The 20,430-nt window shown below is 47.7% G+C and overlaps 1 protein-coding gene across 2 annotated transcripts in view; it reads right to left on the bottom strand.

The window, feature by feature from the left end:
• Nucleotides 1-765: 765 nt before the first annotated feature.
• NRP2 (neuropilin 2) overlaps nt 766-20,430 on the bottom strand; it is a 124,214-nt gene continuing 104,549 nt past the window's right edge. For both annotated transcript variants that reach the window (XM_006759410.2, XM_006759411.2), the window contains exons 16-17: nt 5,965-6,015; nt 766-3,979 (exon numbers count right to left, since the gene is read on the bottom strand). In XM_006759410.2, the coding sequence (XP_006759473.1) occupies nt 3,675-3,979; nt 5,965-6,015 (356 nt within the window). In that variant the 3' untranslated portion in view covers nt 766-3,674. The remainder of the gene's footprint in view (nt 3,980-5,964; nt 6,016-20,430) is intronic.

Raw genomic sequence — 20,430 nt, 5'->3', positions numbered from 1 at the left:
AGGAAAGTAGAATTTGCTTTTCATTTTACCCTCTGTTATTGTTGCGAGGGTCAGGAATACAATAGAAGCAGGGATCTCAGGAGACGGGTGATATTACGAAGATCACAGCGAGGGCAGAGAGGGAAGTTGCAGAAATCTGACTCTGGTGACCTTCTGGGCCAGTGAGGAATGGGGTTGGGAAGTGGGGAGCTGTTCTTTGCATACATTAAGGACAGGACAGCCAGGGGTGATGCAGATCCAACAGAGCCTTCTCCCTGTGCCTTGCAGGAGCTTATCTGGTTCCCGCCTCTGTGTTCCCAGGAGCACAGCCGACGTCCCCACAGCAGCATCTCTATATGCTGTTCCTTCCACGTGAAAGCTTTTCCCAGGCACTTTGCTTAGCTGACTCCTCATCCCTTCCGGTTTCAGCTTAACTATCACCTGCATAGCGAGGCCTTTCCTGGTCTACTGTTGAGAGGTCTGATTGTAGGGATCACAGTCTTGGAAATCGACCAGGCAAGTCTTTGAGTTAAAATAACCCAATTGGACAGGTAGCCCATTACCCATCTCCATCGTATTTTTATTTTATAAAAAGCCAACCAATCCCCCTATTAATTCCCCATAAAATGTTGAGAAACGTTGTCCCAGGAGAGTGACCAAGCATCCTGGTTTGCTGAGGTGGAGGGACTTTGGGGACACGGGCCTTTCAGGAACGTCTTGGGCAAGCTGGGGTGATTTGGTCACCCCAAGTCTCTTCGTCTCCAGTAAAAGACGCTCAACAAAATATCTCTGGTATAATGTTTATTTAAATAGTAATCTTAAAAAGGCTTTATACAAATCATATAAACACAGTTTGACATTGTTGTTTGTTTAATTTTTACATTGAAGAATCACAGTAAAAGCTCTCAAGTTCCCGTGATCTGGCTCAGCCAGCAAATGGTCGTATACCTTTAACTGCAAACCCTGGAAAAGTTAACCTGTGTGATGGCTTAACTTCTCCCCTTGTTTTCTTGCCATTCGTGCTCATTCCTTGGACCCTTATCCCTGTCAACTCCTCATTCCCACCTAAGAGAGAAAGCAACCTGTGGCCTGTGGCCTGTCTAGTCCGGGAGAGCGTGGAGGTAATGTGTCAGTCAGTACAAGGCAAAAAAGGAGATCAATACTGTGAGTTGGGTTTCCCAAAGGGAATGACTTAAGGAAACGGGTCAGCCAGCCCACCTGCCGATGGAGATGACAAATGCACCAGGGTGCCCTCTGGCCAAGTTATAATCGGGGGGCCACTATCTTTCTGTCTCGTCAGAGACCAGCCTCCAGCATTGGTGAGGTATCTACACGCAGCCCTGGGGAGCCTGCTTTTGTTCAGCATTCAGGGCCCGCCTGGGGCTTCACGGAGAACATGGATACAGAGGGATGCAGGCTGAGTTGTATGTAACTTAGAGGTGAACTGCAGGCTGGAGACAGGGCTGGTCTTTGGGGAGCTGTAACACGGTCCATTGGGCATGAGACAGCCAGACCCCCAGAGTAGACGTCTGAACTTCTCTTCTTCTGTAGGCTGCTCCTGTAAATCCCCAGGACTTGCTAGCTTCCTGAACACGGAGCCACACGGGAAGGCGAAGAGGAGGGTAGGCTACTTAAACACTTGCTTCTGCTCTACGCCCAGCTCAGGGTGGGCCTAAAGCTAAGCCCTTGGGCTTGACGGCTTTACTTTTCACCTCTAACTACCACGGTGCCAGCGAGTGCTGAGATCAGCAGTTAACTCAGGCCCTCGGTCAGAGTCAAAGTCACAACAACACCACTGAGTCCCACGTGACCATTCACATACACAGTAGATACAGAGAACTCAAAGGCGGCACAGACACACACACGTAGGAATAAATAGCTGTTGGCATGAGTCCCTCTCTGCACACAAAACATGGTGACGTTCCCATGTGAACCAGCATTTCCATGAGTTAACACAGGAAACTGCCAGCCCCATTCACCCTCCCCCTTCCACCTGGGCACGAGACACATGAGATTGGGGTGACCATAGCAGCAAAAATGGTCGGACAGTTTATGCGATAGGCTGGGCACGCCGGTAGAGTTTCAACCAGCACACAGGTAAACCTTAGGCGTCACTACAAAATCAGATTTGGATCTTGACGCGGACAATCCTATCCTTCGCACAGGTTCATCCATTCCTGATGTGCCCCCTTCTGGAGCAGCTGAGAGTCATCTGGGCAATGACGACCACTTGGGCAGCGGGCTTATTCCATTAGGTCAGCGGTGAGGTGGGGGAGCTGGGCGGGGAGCCCCTGGGGTTAGGGAAGGAGGAATGCCTTAACTTGTATGATATTCACTGATTTCGACATAGAGGGAAAATACATTTTTCTTCACTTTTTCAAGGCACTTAATAAAAAAAAACACATAAATTGGTGCGTGTATGTGTGTGAGAGAACATCGGTCTCTCTGGGGTTCAGACAGGGTTGCCAGCGTTTTGGTTCACAGTGCTTGCAGACTTCCGGCGAGACACCCTGACATCCTGGCCCCCTCTCCTGAAAGGTGGAGGTGGTGGCCGTAACCCCAAGGAGAGATCAATGTTTACTCGTGGAGAGGCTGACTCATCAAGATTCTCTGTACGGTCTGCTCAGCCTTTGCCATCACACGATCAGGGGCTGGACTTCTTTCCCCCTCCACTGCCCCTTTCCACCCGGTGGGCACCAGGCACCTGGCACCGACAGAGAAAACAGCTTGTGTCTCCCCACCCCACCTTTGAGACTATCAAATGAGGCCTTTCCTGGGGCTTAGAGACATATGTGGCGGGGGGGTGCATGCATGTGTGTGCATGTGTCCATGTCTTAGGAGAACAAGGAGGGGGGCGGGAAGCAGAACCACCCCCAGAGGCCCCGCAGGAGCCCCACAGCCATAAATCCTGGTCTGAATGGCTCCTATTCACAAAGCTCCTTAAGGCTCGTCCACGTCTAACATGGAGGTGCTTCCGTGGATTTTGACGTGTGAAGTTTCCTTTCTGGTTTGTTTTAAATCGCATGTAGGAAAGAGCTGTTCGTGCTGACCCTAAATGGCAATTTTCCCCTGGATAAAAAAAGCTAAAGGCAACGACATCCTATGTAAATGCTAGGACTGGGCACGGCAGCGCGCAGGGTGGGCGGCAGGGCCTTCGCCACAGCAGATCCCGTAAGTCAGGAGATCAGGAGACGGGATAAGCTGCACGGCTTGGATTGTGAGTTTTTTCCCCTGAAGGTGGAAAGTGTGAAAAGACCCTTTGCTTTTCAAGCGTTGATTAGAAACAGAAAGCAGAGAATAACGATCCCCCTCTGCTTCTATGCTAGAAAAGCCATTCTCTTCTGCCTCTTCGAGTTGCTCACAGACCAAAGAAATAAAATATAATAATAATTAATAATAATAACAAACTCACAAACGAAAGAGAACTGTGACCCCAAAGAGATGAGCTCCCGTCTTTGTCCCAGCAATGACTCGGCCCCCCGCGGTGCTAGGTGGGTCGTGGCACCCCTCCCTACCCACGCGGCTGCATCTCCCTCTTCCCTCCACTTGCCCGCCTGCCCTGCCCACGCCTTCGGTAATTCTGGATCAGTTTGATCGAGATTATGGCATTCAGTTTCCAAAGGGGAGAAAAATTGTAATCTTCACTAGCCCCTCTCGCTGGAATGAAACGTCAGATGCGATTTGGGTGCAATCCGTCACGCCTCGGAGCAGCACTTCTGGTGGTTCATCTTGACCTTGTGCTTGAGGCCGTCGTAGAGCTCGAAGTTGTAGTTCTCGAGCGTGGTGCAGCTGCGGGAGCTCAGGCCCGAGTAGGAGCAGGTGCAGTAGAGCAGCAGCCCGGCGCATGTGGCCCCCAGGAGGACGCCCAGCGAGCTCATGGCGATGATGGTGATGAGGATGGGATCCAGCGTGTAGAGCCAGCTCTTCTCTTTGTCGGCCGAAGGGGTGCTGGACCCTGAGGTGGAGGAAGAAGCATTGCTCCAGTCCACTTCGTACTCGTCTAGGACAGAAAGCACAGGACAGATGGCAGGCAGTGCTTCTGGCGGGGCGAAATACCTGAGCCTCCCCAGAGGGTCTTCAGAGCGTGGGTTGGAAGCCGGGACTTAACACTGCTTGGCTTCAACGCCCAGGCCTGCCACAGCCTCGCTGTGTAACTTCGGGAAAGTTATTTAACCTCGCTTTGCCTCAGTTCTCTCATCTGTAAAATGGGGATATTAGTAAAGTCTACCTCCCTTGGTTGCTAGGTGAACTACATGAATATTGATAAAGTGCTTAGTGTCCAGCACATAGTGAGTATAGTCTTAAGTATTTGAGACTTAGATAATGTCACTAAAGCTAAGTAAATACATATTATAACAGGGTGCCTTCGGAGCCCCAGGGATGGCCCTGTGTTTGGGCACCCTTCCTCCTTCTCCTCCTCATCCCTTACTTCCAAGGGGCTCAAGTTAAGTCGAAGGGCAGGCTGAGGCTATTCTCACAGCAAGAGTGTCTGCATAGCATTCCTGGCCATCCGAGCAGCAGATGTTTTTCAAGCCACCAGGCTTCACTTGACATCCGTCTTACCTTACTAATGGGTTGAACTATGTCCCTTCCCCAGACTCACATGTTGAAGTCTTAAATCCCAGAACCTCAGAGTGTGACCTTATTTGGAGAGAGAAGCTTTACAGAGGTAATCAAGCTGAAATAGGGTGGGCCCTAACTCAGTGTGACTGAGTGTTCTTATAAAAAGGGGAAACTTGAGACAGCCAGAGACGGCAGATGGCCATGTGGATACAGGCAAGGCCATCGACAAGACAGAGAGAAAGGCTTGTACCAGATTTCCCCTCACAGCCCTCAGAAGGAAGCCACACGGTTGACACCGTGATCTTGGACTTCCAGTCTCCAGAATGAGGAGAAATACATTTCTGTTGTTTAAACCACCCAGTGTGGCCAAGGCATGACGATACCCATGGCTTATTTTGTGGGATTTCCTGATAATTCCATGAAGAAAGCAGGGTGATATATATATATAGACGATGAAACCGAGGTTTTAAGGAATTAAGTGACTAGGTCACTCACACAGGGTCCCGGAGTCAGCAAGCAGTTGCACCGGCCCCTCAGGCTTCCTGCACCCTCCGGCCCTCCTCCTCCCCGTCAGTGCTCCTTGCTTGATCCACTGCAGCCTCCGCGGAGGCCAGTTGCACAGCTTTGCCCATAAAAGGAGCGTCAGGCCGGGTTTGCAGGCAGAGTCTGCGTTCAGTTAACAAGGTGCTGTTTGGATTAGTCACTCTGTTTCTATAACTACACTTGAAGTGTTTGATTAAGGTCGGGTGGAAAGCAGCTGCTCTATAAACTGCTCTTCTTAAATGCATCAATCTTGGTCTCAAAGCTGTTCTCCGAGGGGAACCTTCGCGATCCCTCTTGGAGATCAGCTCTGGCCCTCAGAGAAGCCCGGACAGACCTGTGCTGCTCTGAGCCCAGGGGAGAAATGACATCTACATGTCTGCCCAGGGGCCCTTTAGTCGGGATTCTCGCTCCAGCCTCTTGAGTATGTGTTTGAAGTGGGAAGACAGAGCTTGAAATAAAATGAAAACACGAGATGGGCAGTGTGAGAAAGAAACATGGATCTTGCAGTGAGCCCCCACTTGGAGACTTGGAGAGTGTGAGAAAGGTCCCTACATGCCAGTTAGGGCCTGGGAGGGGATGCACGGTGACGCTCATTCACGCGGCACCTTTTGGAAGGAGGTTAATGGGTTCAAGCAGTGACTCCTGTAGAGGACCCTGGCCTTCACTTCTCCAGGGTTTCTCCAGATTTGACGTCCATCGATGTTGAAAGTTGCCCGAAGTAGGGGACCTGTTTCAGATTAGGCAGAAGGGACTCGATACACTTTCTAAACTCTAAAGTTGACCTTGACAGAGCAATTGGTGGTTTCTGGCCCTCTGCAGTACATCTTTATAACCAAACTTGAATTTCATGATTATCTGCTAAATCATAGTAATACTCACCAACAATTTCATCTTCGTAGCCCTCTCTCCCATGTACTTCTGGGATGTCCACTATAATGAAAAAGGAAACAAACAAATCAAGCTATAACCAGTTCTATCACCATGGCTACAAGGCAGAGACCAGACCTTTCTGAGAACGACTCTTCGGTATGTTGGCAGCTCAAGCATCCCATCTGCTTCTAGATCATGTAACAGGGATATTAATGGAGCCTTTTCCCTCAAAGGATCTGTCTTTACTTCCAGTAACCAGAAGAACAGAAACAATAGGAAAGGTCTTTAGTGCCAAGTAAATCCTTACTTGTGTCTTTATAATGATGGTTATTCATTAGAAATATAGGTCTGAGTTTTGAGGCAACTTCAACGACACTGCATGTCCATCCTCAGTTGTCATGACTGTGTTGTTCATCTAGTATAACATGCTGACCCTCCTTATATGATGATGCATCGAAGTGGACACAGAGTACAAGAGCCTTTCTCCTCTGGATTTCAAATAAATGTATGGAAATTTAAGGAAGTCACGTTTCATCATTATATGCTTCAATGTAGACGTAGAATTGGAAAGAATGTCATGCCGATTCACCTTCACATATCTGTGCTAATATCTCCCATCTTTCCTTTCCCGTCTATTTTTCTATTGGCTTTCTTCAGTTTAGAATAGATCAAACATGGGCATCCAATCTGACTAGCCCAGTCTTGAATACAGCTGAGTTAATTTACTCTGAATTTTCTCTAGTATTATCACTATCTTTTTCTTCTTTTATGATAATATTTTGGGGAAGGGGATAATACAGGTTTCTCTATTCACTATGCTGTCCATCTTATAGAAATCAGAGCCAATAAAATTACATGTCTAAAACGGAAAATCATTTAAAAAGAGAATCAAATATGTGGTGAAGAACAGTGTCTTATCACTTCTTCCAATCTCATGAGTTAATTATGCTTGTTCCTGCTGTCAGCAAAATGGCACCAAGTGAAGGCATGTGGCCCTGTGAGAGTTTTATTCAGCCCAAAGTCAGGTGGACAACCTTGAAGTCAGCACTATAAAATGATATGCAGAAATCAAGGCTTACCACAAAACCCAAATCCTAAACAGCTACAGTATCAAACAAAAGGAATAAAAGAGCTTCAGACCAGCCTGAACTTCTTGATCAGCACAACATCTCAGGGAAGGTCGACTTGACCATGACCTGAACTGAAGATCCATCCATCACAGCCACACAGAAAATTCAGACTTTTCCTGGAGGTGCTCGCTGTAATCATGTTACAACCTCATTCCTGGCAAAAGTGCTAAAGCACATTCTCATCCCCTTGGTGGCCCAGAAGAGATGCACAAAACAACGTGCCAAGACCCCACTTGAAAGGATCGATGCCACTGGCACCAATCCTTCATAAATCCTGCCTGCTCCTGGCATGGTTAGAGCACAGCAACTGGCACCTGCAGGCTGTGCCAGCCTCCCCACCTCGGTGCCCACCTCCTGCATTATTCTCCAGGCCTCGACAATGCAGACTGTTTCCCTGGAAGAAAGACGTGGACACGAATCAACAAGAGGCAGGTGGTGTCTGTCATGGGGATCAAATCAAACTTGTGAAAGTCAGCCTGGAGATTTTTTTTTAACCTTATGAAAAATAAAACAAACATGGGAGAAAGGGAGAAAGCCATCACATTTCCAACCAGTAATAGTTTTGATGCTCAGAGGTCTTAATACCTTCATGGTTAAAAGATGCGGAACATTGGATGAGACTATGAATGAGCCTAGAACAAAAATTGTGGGGCTCCTATCTGTGAGTTTTGGGCCAAATCCTGTTCTTGCTTTTAGGTACTTGGTCTTCACAAAGGATGCAACGAGTTCTTAGAGGCTAGTCATCTTGCTCCATCTCACACCGCAAAGAAGAACTCTGAGGACATTATTGATGATGGTCTGGAAAGGGGTGAATGTTGCCTGGATCTTAAAAAAGGGTAAGAGGGTGGTGATAACTATGAGGACATTTTGTCCTAGGAGATAACAGCTTCTTGTCTCTGGAGGCGGATGACTGGATGAGATGAACTCCTAAGAATCGATCCATTTCTAAGAAATTGGACCAATGAGATTGGTCTGTGAAATTGATTGCCTAGATGTGGCTGATAGTTCTGCACCTGGAGAAGTAAAGGCTACTTAAGGTGAAGAACACAGTAGAGGCTTGACGTGGCTTTTGACTGCTTCCAGCAGTTTGGGGGAGTTGGAAGGGGTCGAAAAGAGGATAAGTTAATCAACGTTTTCAAACATGCATCTGTTCACCAAGCCTTAAAGAAAGAATGGCACACTGGGGAAAACCCAAATATAGGGAACATTTGTACGAAAGCAATTTAATTTGATAGCAATTTTCTCTAGTCCCTTCGCGAATATTCTTGATGTCTGGGGTTGATTAAGAGCTTTCTTTCTCAAAATCCTCTTCGACCTTCACAGGCCACCTTCCTTTTCGGTTGAGCCTAGTAGGTAAACCTCAGCCTGTTGGCAGCAAGGAGTATGATTCCACCAGGTTCCCGTAGTTCTAGCAAAGAAAAGGCAAGGGTTTGGAGGAGGGAGAAGTAATGAGCGAGGAGCTCAAGGCAGAGAATGGAGGCAGCACCTCCCTGGGAAGGAGACCTAGCTTGAGAAGTGAGGCAGATAGCAAAAAAGGGGGAGGGGGCGTCTAGAGACCTGGAATTTTGTTTTTAAAATTTTTTTTTTTTTTTAACGAGGAACAACTTGAAGAGAACCTGCCAGGACTCTGTTATAGGGAGTGGTTATGAGTGTCAGATGGATGAGGAAGAGCAGAATGGGCCACACATTTAGGAGAACACAGGTCAGGGATGGATCTTACCACCCACATGACTTACACTTTCAACCTTTGTGCTTACATGACCCTATTTCCTTTTGGGCCCCTGTTGGGGTTCAATCTCAGGCCAATCCGACCGCAAAGCCTGAACTCTGATGCTCAGTACTGTATTAGGGCCAGAGGAGAGCCCTCCTCCCCTAGTCTGCTCTCAGGTTCTCTGGGTGTGGGCAGGACACTACAACTGCCTCCACATCATCACTACCCCATCCTAACAGAAATAAAGGTCTTGGATCCTAGTCGCCTGGATACACACCCTCCCGTGGTTTACCTGCATCCATGGCTCACCACCTTGATGGGAACTAATGAAGATCTCTCATGAATGAGAAGATGTGGCAATCTGAAATTTAGGGCTTCACATTTTCTCTGATAGGCGTTACTCACAGAGGGAAGACTGATTTAAATTGTTCTTCATTGACTGGCTAACTAACCAATCAACCAACCATCACTTATGAAGAGGGTTTAGTAGGTGCCCAGGAACCATATTGAGGACTTTGGGAAAGATGTATGGGACCAGGTGTCTGTAATCAAGGCCCTGACAGGTTGGGAAGCAAAGACTCAACCCCAACAAAATAGTGTACAAGAAAGGGGGGCATTGTGGAGGGGACTCCTATTGCTGCTGGAGCACAGGGTGGGGATTGGGCAAAGGAGGCTGGGCCAGGGCCAGGAAAGAAACCCGGGAGTGGGGAGGAGGACACTTCAGAATTAAGCTGCAAAATGAGGGCCGGAGGTTGTAGGAGTGGTTTCAAACATGGCACCTGAAGCTTTTTACTCATACACTGAGTTCTTGGTTTTGGGCTCAAATTCATTTTTATCGGATTCTCTTTGAGGAATTAAAAGAGATTGCCTTGCCCCCCACAAATCCTCCATCCTATGCTTCCCTACCTGAGAGCCAGGTCTGTCCCCTCTCCCTGCACCCGCTGCTGCAGACCAGAACAGTGAGAGGGAGCAGGGCTCATGGTGACTGGAAGGGATTTTAGTAGAGTTGGAGCAATCAAGTGAGCCTTCTTAAAAAACACACACAAATGAACAAAAATGCAATCCAACAAAACATGGCCATTTTCATATGGACCTTGAACCTCAGACTGAAAGTCCTCTTGCTTCCCCAGGAGTTCTTCCTTTAGCATCACTGAGAGGTGGGTTAGGTACACAGTGATGAGTGACGTAAGGTCTCATCTATCTCCCATTTTCCTGATTTTTCAGAGCAAGAGTCATTAAACATCCACTGGACTGTTTCAGGAACTCTCTCCCCGCTAGAAAAGTCAAATATTCTCCAGTGTCCTTATCAGTAGATCTCCATACGATGGCATGAAGGGTGAACAGCCATACCTAGTTAAGAACCAAACCTAGTCTAAGAGATGTTTACCCCAAGGGGTCTGGAACACTGCCTGGTGGCGTAAGACCACACATGCTGTGCAGAGGAAACACCCCAGACACTCCAACCTGCACCGGGAAATTCCCCACTGAGCGTGACTGAGGCCTCAAACAAGAATGCTTTCTCTCACAGTTCTTTCTCCCCCTGCGGCCCCCGCCCCCACACCTTTGTTTTCTTCCTCATTTTCTTTCTTCTTTTTTTTTTTTCCTTAAATTAAGATCCTTGGGGTTAGTTTCTTTTTCTGTTATAGAAAAATTGTGACCTTCACTTTCACCACTTCTGCTCTGCTGTGGTCTACTATGAGTGTACTGGTGTTGACATTGTTCTGTGTACTTTCTGTGTGGTACAGGGAGCTTCATAGGGTTGCTAAGAGAGTTAGTAGCCAAACCACTGGCTACTTTTATATAAATGATGTAAGACAGTCCATCCCCGGGTCACTTGTGCACAGATCATTTCAGGACACTGACATACACAGGTTCTCTAGAGCAGTGGTTGCCAACCTTTCAGACCTCATGGGCCATCAGTAGTCCGTGGACCACCAGTTGGCGACCACTGCTCTAGAGAGTCCCTTCCATGCCTACTCTGAGCAGTGGATTGAGAGGCTTGGTTGAAGCCTAGGACAGGCTTGCCATCCAGAATGTGTAGCAGAGACACCCAAGGGCCATCCACTCTGTACCTGAAGGGAATATGGAGGAGTAGTAGACTGGGGGCAGCCTGGGAACAGACTACCTGCTTCTTTTTAAAAACTATTTTTATTAATTTCAGAGAGGAAAGGAGAGGGAGAGAGAGATAGAAACATCAATGATGAGAGAATCATTGATCAGTTGCCTCCTGCACGCCCCCTACTGGGGACCGAGCTTGAAACCAAGGCATATGCCCTGACCAGGAATTGAACCGTGACCTCCTGGTTCATAGGTTGACACTCAATCACTGAGTCACACAGGCTGGGCCAGATGGCCTGCTTCATGCCTGAGTTCTGCTACTGCCCCAGGTGTGAGTGCCTGGACAAGGCACTGACCTCCCTGAAACTCTGTCTGCTCCTCTGTAGAGTAACCACAGACCTTCCCTGCTCAACAAATCTATTGTCTTTCTGGACAGAAAATAAGAGAGCTCTGAGGGCTCTTGTGCTGCATGCTTTCTGAACAGGGCTGCTGGCTGAAGGAGACGAGGCGGCTTCTACAGAAAAGGGCTCCATGGCCGCACGCTGCTCTGCCCCCACCTTCACCCAATCTGTCTTCTCCTTAAGTGGCTGCTCCCCGAAGGCATCGATCTTAAGGTGTACGGTGTGCGTGGAGAGAGAGGACCATGAAAAGGACAGACAAGTGGGAGCCAGGAGCTTCTCTGTTTGCAATACTTGCTCATTAGGCTTCGGAACCCGTCCTGCCAACTGGCAATCCGGGAACTGAAAATGTGGGTAAGTGTGCCCCAACTTCCAGGCCTCCACCTGGACTGAGGCAGGGCTGATAAAATGTCCCAGGACGCCAGCCGTAACCCCTCCACTTAACCCACCAAACTGCAAGCAGCTTTAAAGCAAGGATCCAAGAGGCTCGTCCACACCGAAAAATCACTGAAACCATTCATTTTCACAGGTACCAAGTGTCATCGCTTCTGTGTTAAAGAGGAAGAAATTGAAGAAGGAGGGTAGAAAAATGCAATAAATCATTGAACCAATCAGCAGTAAAACTGAGAGCAAGCCACACTGTCAACACCTTGTTTGGGGCCTATGATTTGTTTGGGATAAGCTCTTGGCCACTTCGAGCTCTTGTTGAATTTGATTCCAAGTTCCCAACCCCCCTGAGCCAGCTAAATCACTGGACTATTTAGATGGGAGTAGCCTTAAAAAATTCTCTCGGACACTCTGTTTTGATCCCAATAGGAGATACAGCACTCAGACCAAAATGGGAAATAATGAAGGACTAGGAGATATTTCTTGGCCCTCCAAAGTGTTTAATTTAGCACTGGCTAAAGGTGTACCCCCCTCCCCGCTATGTACTCAATTTCCCTAATTTGGTTTGCTCATCCCCAGCTGCTACAAGAAGCCAAAGGTTCAGATGTTAATCTAAACTTTGCCAAAGCTGCTCCAGAGTCAGGCTACTTGTGAGCCATTCACCCCTTGCTGGGTTTGGCTTGAGTTTAGAAACACCACCAGAAGGTCCTTCATCCTGGGTTATTATCTTGAAGGCTAGAGCCAAATCTAATGAAAATCATGGAAAAGAAATGCTTTTTGGAGTTTTCAAATGGTTTCAAGCTGGGAAAGAAAAGGGGGCTTGGTTTGAGATATTGGAAGAGTCTGAACCTGAATTTAGCCATTATTTTTTTATTATTTTTGGTTGAATAACTAGGAGGAAACACTAAAAAGGATTGGAAATAGCAACTGCAATGAGAAGGCTGTAAAATGACCTAATACTGCTTTCAAGTGTGGAGGAAGATGAGCAGCTGAGGCCGGAATGGCTCCACCAAGCCCCAACAATGGCGTGGAAATAAGAAAAGCGCAGTCAGAGAAATGGTTAGCTATAAAGATGGGCTTCACAGCTGTGTGGGCTGGGAAAGCCCAGCCATGTGGACGGAGGGCAATTCTGGAGCTTCTTCCTTACACTAAGTCTTTGAAAAATCCAAGACATTCTCCATTTCTGTAAGAATACATGTCAAAAAGGAGGTTTTCTTACAGATTGCTCCATATGATTCCATAGGTGCTTGAAAAAAAGTCTCTTACACACGGATCTCACCGAGAGAGCTGTTTATACTGAGAAACCGGGCAGCTCCTCTGACCACACGAATGAATGAATGATTCTGAGATAAGATGGTAGGTGTTCCAGAAAGGTGGAGCACCTTTACCTATTCAAGAGGTGGAACACTTCACCTATTCAAGAGGTGATTTGCACAGAAGCTTGCCGGCGAACAATGCAATTGTGTAATAAGCGAATAATAGAATAATTCCTCTGGCTCTAGGTTTGGTCTTCTCGGAGAATGCAACCAGTTGGAGGAACTAAGCGATTACGCCTTTGTGTGAAGGAATCTGATCCATGCTTTTCTGGGAGGTTTTGGTGAGGCGGGCAGGGCAAGTGTGAGGATGTCACAGGAGAGGGACGGGTGCCACCAAGAGGGAGGAGGGTGCAGGCTGGAGATGAACACCTGGTGCAAAGGCAGAGGTGGAGACAGGCCTTCTTGGAGAAAGAGGAGGGGCGACGGCCCTCTCAGGAGGTGTGAAGCCGATGGTGATTATGGTGTGTGGGCCCAGGGCTTCTCATGACACTACTATTGAGCTCACATTCTTGGTCTACATTTGGCCAAGGCCTATGAGGCACCCCCGGTCTCCTTTGATGCGCCCATCTCACGCCCATCTAGGTCCTAATGACTGTCTTCCTCCTTCAGTACCAGCTGTCAGGACTGTCCTAGAGAAGCAGTGAGGAAGCTGACATGGGCCCCTGAGGTCTTTACATCCCCTTTCCCAGCTCCTTGGTGGCAGTGGGGAATTGCTGAGGGACAAAACCGTTCTTTAACAGTCTGTGCTCAAATAGAGTCTCAAACCAGCAGACCGGCTGAGAACAAGACTCTGGTCAAGGCCACCTCCGGCTCAAAGCTTTCCCTGCACTCGCATCATGACCAGAGCCGGCTGCTCTCTGACAGGGCACAGAGAACTCTAGTCCACGCGTCCTGCTAATGAGTCCTGCTGCCAAGAAAAACTGCTGTGGTCGAAGGCCAAGATGTGACATACTGTCGTTCCAGCTCCGGATCAGAGCCTTTGCTTGTGGGTATGTTAGTTAATGATACTAAAGGGTTCAGTTTTGCACCAGTATACACAGAAGGCAACACAAGGCTTGTGTGCATGGTGACCCACCCCTGGAGCTGCTGCTGCTCTCCCCCCTGAGACATCCAGAGAATCTACCCAAGCCCCAGATCCCAGAACCAGCAGTCCTGGGTTTGGGGCCCACACAGCCCATATACGGCCGTAGAAACGATCCATTATGCTCAGAGTCAGAGTCCCATTTTCCTGACCCCTTTGTCTTAGTGCTCGGCAGAAACAGGGTAGTGCTCTTGGAAGAAATTGTGTTTGGAACTAACAGGTCCCTTGTTTTCTCTCCCATTTGCCACTCCTGCCTGGAGCCCTTTGGGGCTAGTGGCTTTGCCTGCACATATAAACCCCCCGCTAGAAAACAGCCTCGTCGCCTGCTGTCTTTCCTCAGGTCACACCAGCCCGAACCTCCTCTGAAGGAAGCTGGACATCGCCTCTCAGCCCAAGGACCGGAGAATCTGGGCTGGCCTGTAGACCTACTTGTGGCGGCTGGAACATTTCGGTCTGCAGCACAGTACTGTGCACTGACCTTAAAGGATGGTTTTACATGAATTTTTTAGTAGAAAACATAAATAAATAACAGCTAGGCACAGCACAGCCGCTCTTTGAGGAAACCAAGAGGAACTCATTAATCATGAAGAACAGAGCTCTGCCTGCTGGACCCAGGGATGGAATTAACTCCTGGGCCACAGTGGCCTCGGCTCCGGTGAGCTGCCGCGTACAGCCAGGCCCACCTTCTCTGCATATCGGAAGTGTTTTTAGAAAAGTCGCTGGGATTAACATTCCCTTTGGCTAAAGCTACCCAAAGTCTTCTCTTGTAAACACTCCGCCCACTTTAGAGAAAGGGAGACTGTCACAGAGATTATGCGGCTCGTGCAAGGGTGACCTGGGGTGCTCTCCGATGTCCACGACCTTGTTGCCCTCTCACAGGGGGACAGGTCCTTTTAAAAGGAAACCCGCAGCCATCTGAAGCATGTATGAAAATGCAATCAGGCACACCATGGGACCCAGGCATGCTATCGGCGACAAACACGTGCGCAGAGGTGACTTTAAGGATGGTCACTGCAATATTGCTTATAACAGTAAAAACTAAACAAGAAGAAAACTGGACACAACCTGAATGCTCACCAGGAGGGGAGCACTTAATAAGCTACGGCACTTCACATGATACGGAATGCTCTACAGCAGCTAAAGGGTGGGGTAAATGTGTCCATGTGAACTACTGAAACCTGGAGACTTTGCCAAGTGAAAACAAGTTGTCCAACAAAGAGAACAAATGCTGATACCATTTGTGCAGAACAAAAACAAACCCCAACCAAACCAAGCCACAGAATTTGGCATGAAGGTGTTTTGAACTCTTGAAGGTCAGTGACTGAAATAAAACAACCCCCCAAGAAATATTACTTTCCCCAGAAGAGAGGAGAAGGATTCTGGGTTTCCTGCCCACCCACTGGCCTTGGGACAAGAATGGTTTTTGCTGGTTTGCCTGAGGTAACCTATTCTCCGAAAACAGCATTCCATGCTGAAAGGGATTTTGCTCTTTGGCGATCCCCCAAACCTCGCCTCTCTTCACTGCTTAGGTCTGGGGCCAAGCAGAGCTCCCCACAGTTAGTACAAATGTGCTCCGGCCGAGGCCTGTGGCCTGACGCCTTCTGAGGGTGCAGGCTTCTGCTTATATCTAACCTCTAGATGCACCCCAGTGCGCGCAAGCTGTCAGGCTTCATTAATCCCTACACCTTCCTGGCTTTTAATTTATTTATATAAGGCGATGCCTCTCCCTGCCGACTGTAAGGCCATCAGCTGGCGTCCCCTCCCATCCGTGTTCGCTGGTTGGATTTGTTGTGTGTTTTCTTTGGGCCGTCACTAAAGTGGATGAAAGGCAAACTACAGCTGTGAGAAGCCCAGCGACCGTGCACAATTAGAGAGAAAACGAGCCGCGTGGACAGGCCTGCAGACTGGCTCAGGTGTGCAGCCCACCACACAGACAAATCAAAGCTCAACACTGAAGCCCTCTCCATCAACAAATTAGCAGTGGTTCTCAACCTTCTGGCCCTTTAAATACAGTTCCTCATGTTGTGACCCAACCATAAAATTATTTTCGTTGCTACTTCATAACTGTAATGTTGCTACTGTTATGAATCGTAATGTAAATACCTGATATGCAGGATGGTCTCAGGCGACCCCTGTGGAAGGGTCATTCAACCGTCAAAGGGGTTGCAACCCACAGGTTGAGAACCGCTGAATTATAGAAAGGCCATGATGTTGGCGCAAAACCACCGCAGAGTCAGGGAGGAGGGGCAGTAAATGGGCCACAGCAGACCGGCGGGGCTTTGGTTACATGGGCAGGAGGGCAGGTCTCATTTCCACAGCAAGAACGCACATTTAAACCATCATAAAGGGCCAGGTAGGAGCCCAAACAGGCCATACGGGGCCTTGACATCTGGTATTTATGATCCATGGAAACACGATTTCTGCAACATTTATGCTTGAGCGCAGTCTGAAATATCACATTATAGTGCTGTGTGGACACCTAAGATCAGAGTTCTAACAGCCTTTCTCTCCTTTTGGGGCAGAGAAAGGTCCTCGAGAATGAGCTGGGGCTAGAACCAAGGCGGGAAGCGCAGGATGGAATTCTCCAAGGGGGCTCCAAAAACAGCAGTGCTAGTGGAGCATACACGATGGCTCATTTAATTTAGTCGGGCAAATCTGGTCTCAGGCCAGCTCAGGAAAATGGTGACCGAGCCTGGGTCTTTGCCTGAAAGAAATACTTTACTAATGGGAACAAATGGCTTTAGAAAGGAAAGCCAAATGTTACTCAGACAAAATGGGCAATCATGCTTGTCATTAGAGGAGCAAACGAGGCTCTCGCCATGGACAGTCTCCTCTGCTCCCCGCCCGGGACCGACGGGGACATCTGTGGAGCCATCTGTACTGTCAGAGCTGCCTCTGAGACCTGACAACCAGAAGCCTGTTTCCTCTGAGCAACACTGGGAGGTTTTATAGCTGTAAGAGCACCTTTCCCTGGACCTAGGTTAGAGAGGGAAAAAGTAGGACTCGGGCGGAAATTGGGCCTCTTGGGTATGTCCCTTTAAGACCTTGAATCATGGTTCTCAGACCCCTGAGGAAGGCTCCTGGGTTGATGAAATGTTCCACCAACAGGGGGTGGTGGGGAAATCCTTCCACAACCTCTTCTTGACCACATTCTAGAAACATTCAATAATGGGGAGGTTGCAATTCCTAGATTTTTTTTTTCTCCTAATCCCACTGTGATAGAAATATCCTATATAATAAAAGCCCAGTGACCAGAGACCAGAAAGACCACAGCCCCTCACCCCAGCCGGCAGCCCCCCAGCGAGCAGTTAGGGGCGATCAGGGAGGCAGGCAGAGTGGTTAGGGGCGATCAGGGAGGCATGCAGAGTGATTAGGGGCGATCAGGCAGGCAGGCGAGCAGTTAGGGGCCAGTGGTCCCGGACTGAGAAGGGGATGTCCAACTGCCAGTTTAGGCCCAATATCGCAGATTTTGAGAAGGTACAGGCTGGGCTGAGGGGACCCCACCACCACCCCAATGCATGAATCTCGTGCATCGGGCATCTAGTTTTATATAACTAATCACTGACAACCCAAAGAGGAGAACCAAAAAGAATTGCCTGTCAACAAGATATGGCTTTTGGAATAAGTTCCCCCAATCCCTCTCCTCAAAGTTTTAAAGGAATGTTCCTTTCAGAAGCTGTTCCTTTCATAAGAGTTCAGGATCACAGTAATTTATCATTATCTTCACGACTTGCTCCAAAATGAAGCCAGGAATATCTCTGAGCCTTGAACATGCTACAAGTTTCTGTTTTGTCTGCGAAAGTGCCCAGGAATGGGAGCTCCCCCTTGCTCTGGAAGTAATAATTAGGTAGGCGAGGCCCAAGACACCGCCTCTTCTCCAAAGGAAGTTATCTGTTTCCATTGAGTCGAGCACCCCTGGTCCCATTACCCGCGGGACCCTTTAAAAGTCCAGTCCAGTCTCCCGGGGTTTTCCATCAAGAGAAATTTTGTGGAAATCACATCGAGCAATTTAGCACTTAGCAACTTTTGCAAAATCCCACACCAATCATAAAAGTTGGCTCAGCTGCACAAATTGGATAAATTCCTAACAAGCAGTCATAAAACTAAAAGGAAGGGAAGCTGGTGTTCAGCCCCAAGGAGCAAACCCACCCACTGCCCACAACAATGCCCTACAGACAACCTGTAGGCTCTGAAAACATCAATCTGTTCAAAGCCTACATTTCCACTTTGTTCTCACAGGCAAAAGGGAAGAAAAAAAACTCAGATGTTTGTATAAAAAATATTATCATTTTATTACATTCCACAACAATACATTTTCAAATAGTTTCCAATGTCCACAAGTGATTTTGACACACAGGCAACTGAGCAATGCAAGAGTTGTCACAGCTATAGGGAGAGGGGATCAGAACAGGAAGTTAAAAATGTTTACGTTTTCTTGTTGTTTTGTTTTCTTGTTGTTCTTTGGTAATTTTCGATTATTTAGGTGTTTGCTTGCCTGCTAGTTTCATTTTCAAGACAGGGTCCCTTTCAAGATGGGGTATCAACCTCAGAAACATGACTTAATTTCCTATCCTAATGTGGCTTTAATCCCTAAATTGTGGGACAACGGAAAGGGCAATTTTACTTTATTTTAAGCATCCTGTTTGGTTAATGGCAATGATATGATTTTTTTTTTCTGCCTTTGCCAGGAATTAGGGGATAGCAATTGGCAGCACAATGTCAAGGAAGGGATTTTCACCCAGAGATCAGGGCTTCCTTCCTGGGTCTGTTGATATGAAACCTCTACTAAGGCAAAAACTTTAGCAGCCCGAGCTAGACCCTTCAATTCATTCATTCATTCATTTATATTTTCTTAGTTGCTATTACCTCTTTGTCTTCTTTGAAGCAACTCTAAACACATGCACGCATGCAGTCACCTGTCCAATCTATTTTTCTTAGGCGAGAGCGACCCTCCCTCCCTCTATGAAATACAGAATTTTGCTTTTTAAAGCTGCAAGGCATGATTTTGTAGAAGAGCTGCCCTTTTAGCATAGTACCTGGGTAATACTATGAAAGTTGCTGGGGTTGAGAGAGAGAGAGAGAGAGAGAGAGAGAGGATGGAATGACAACCCCAGCTGAAGTGCATCATGGGATTCACAAAGATTTGAGCAGCCTCATATCCTCAACTATGGCGTGTACATAATGATGTCTTCTTTTAAAGAAGGGAAATCCTCAAGGGACTATGGTAACTCTGACAGTTGCTACACTGGCTGGATTTTCCAGGTGTAATTTCCTGACACAGCTCCAGGGGGCTCCAACAGGGATGCCAATCATTTCCAGGGAATGCCTGGCCCCAAATGCAGACTGGATGTGGACACCTGCGATAAAAGCCCTTAGTGTCTGGCATGGAAGTCATCACAGGATATCCTGGGCTCCTGCCCCTCCTCCCGCTCCTGCTTCTCTCTGCAATCTTCAGCTGGGCTAGGATTCTTCTTGAAATCTCAAGGTGGCTCCTACTCTAGCCTTTCATCTTTCCTTTTCTTGGCAGGGCTGCTGTGGTTGAGACAGAGTTGCTTTTTGAAATAGAATAAGAGTGGGAGAGCACCATTCTTTCAGAAGGATGAAACAAACCAGATGCGAAAGTGAGCGTGTGCTAGAGGGAGTGATGTGGATATTCTGAAAGAATGTCGAAAAGTCTCTCCCAAGCAGCCGAATATCAAAATCAAAATCTATCATTAGTATTTTGTTCTCAGAAGGTCCCTGAAGCTTTGAGCCCAGGCAACCTTCTTTGGAGAGAATGTCATACTTCCCCAGGGGATTCCTAGCAGGAAGGTGAGAAATAAACACTCCCAAGGCGAAGCCCCAGTACACTGTGAATCTCGTTAAAATATGCATTTTCTATCAATGAAATTGACTTCATTATTGAATCTATCCTTTGTACACCCTATCATTAGGCCGTTGATCTCCAACATCCCTTTCCCTGTTGCTTAGAGGACAAATGGGCAGCGATGGATTTATCTTCATTACACCTTCTCCTGACCATGAGGCAACATCTGGAAAGGCCAGGCCAGCCTAGGATGGTGGACTTGCCAGATGCTACACATGCTTTAAGGGGTAGCCCATTGGTACGTTTAAAAAAGGATTACTCTTTATTCTCTCATCATATTCAAATAAGTCAGGTGGACAGCCTTATATATTAGTGGCTATAGGTTCAGGCACACATCAACACCATGAAAGAAAGCAAATGATCCCTTTCCCCCATATTTTACAAACGCTATTACAGTGGCCGATAGAATACCTAGGGATATGGTTCATAACCACCTTACTCAACTCCCCTTAAGATTGGGCACAAGGGTTCCTCTCGGGTGAGGCAACTTAAAGAGAACATTTCAGTCCCTCCTTCTTCTGCCTTCTC

The sequence above is a fragment of the Myotis davidii genome, unplaced genomic scaffold (assembly GCF_000327345.1).
Source record: "Myotis davidii unplaced genomic scaffold, ASM32734v1 scaffold394, whole genome shotgun sequence".
NCBI lineage: Eukaryota > Metazoa > Chordata > Mammalia > Chiroptera > Vespertilionidae > Myotis > Myotis davidii.
Note: the sequence above shows the minus strand (reverse complement) of the source record. Positions and strands in the feature narration are given on the sequence as shown.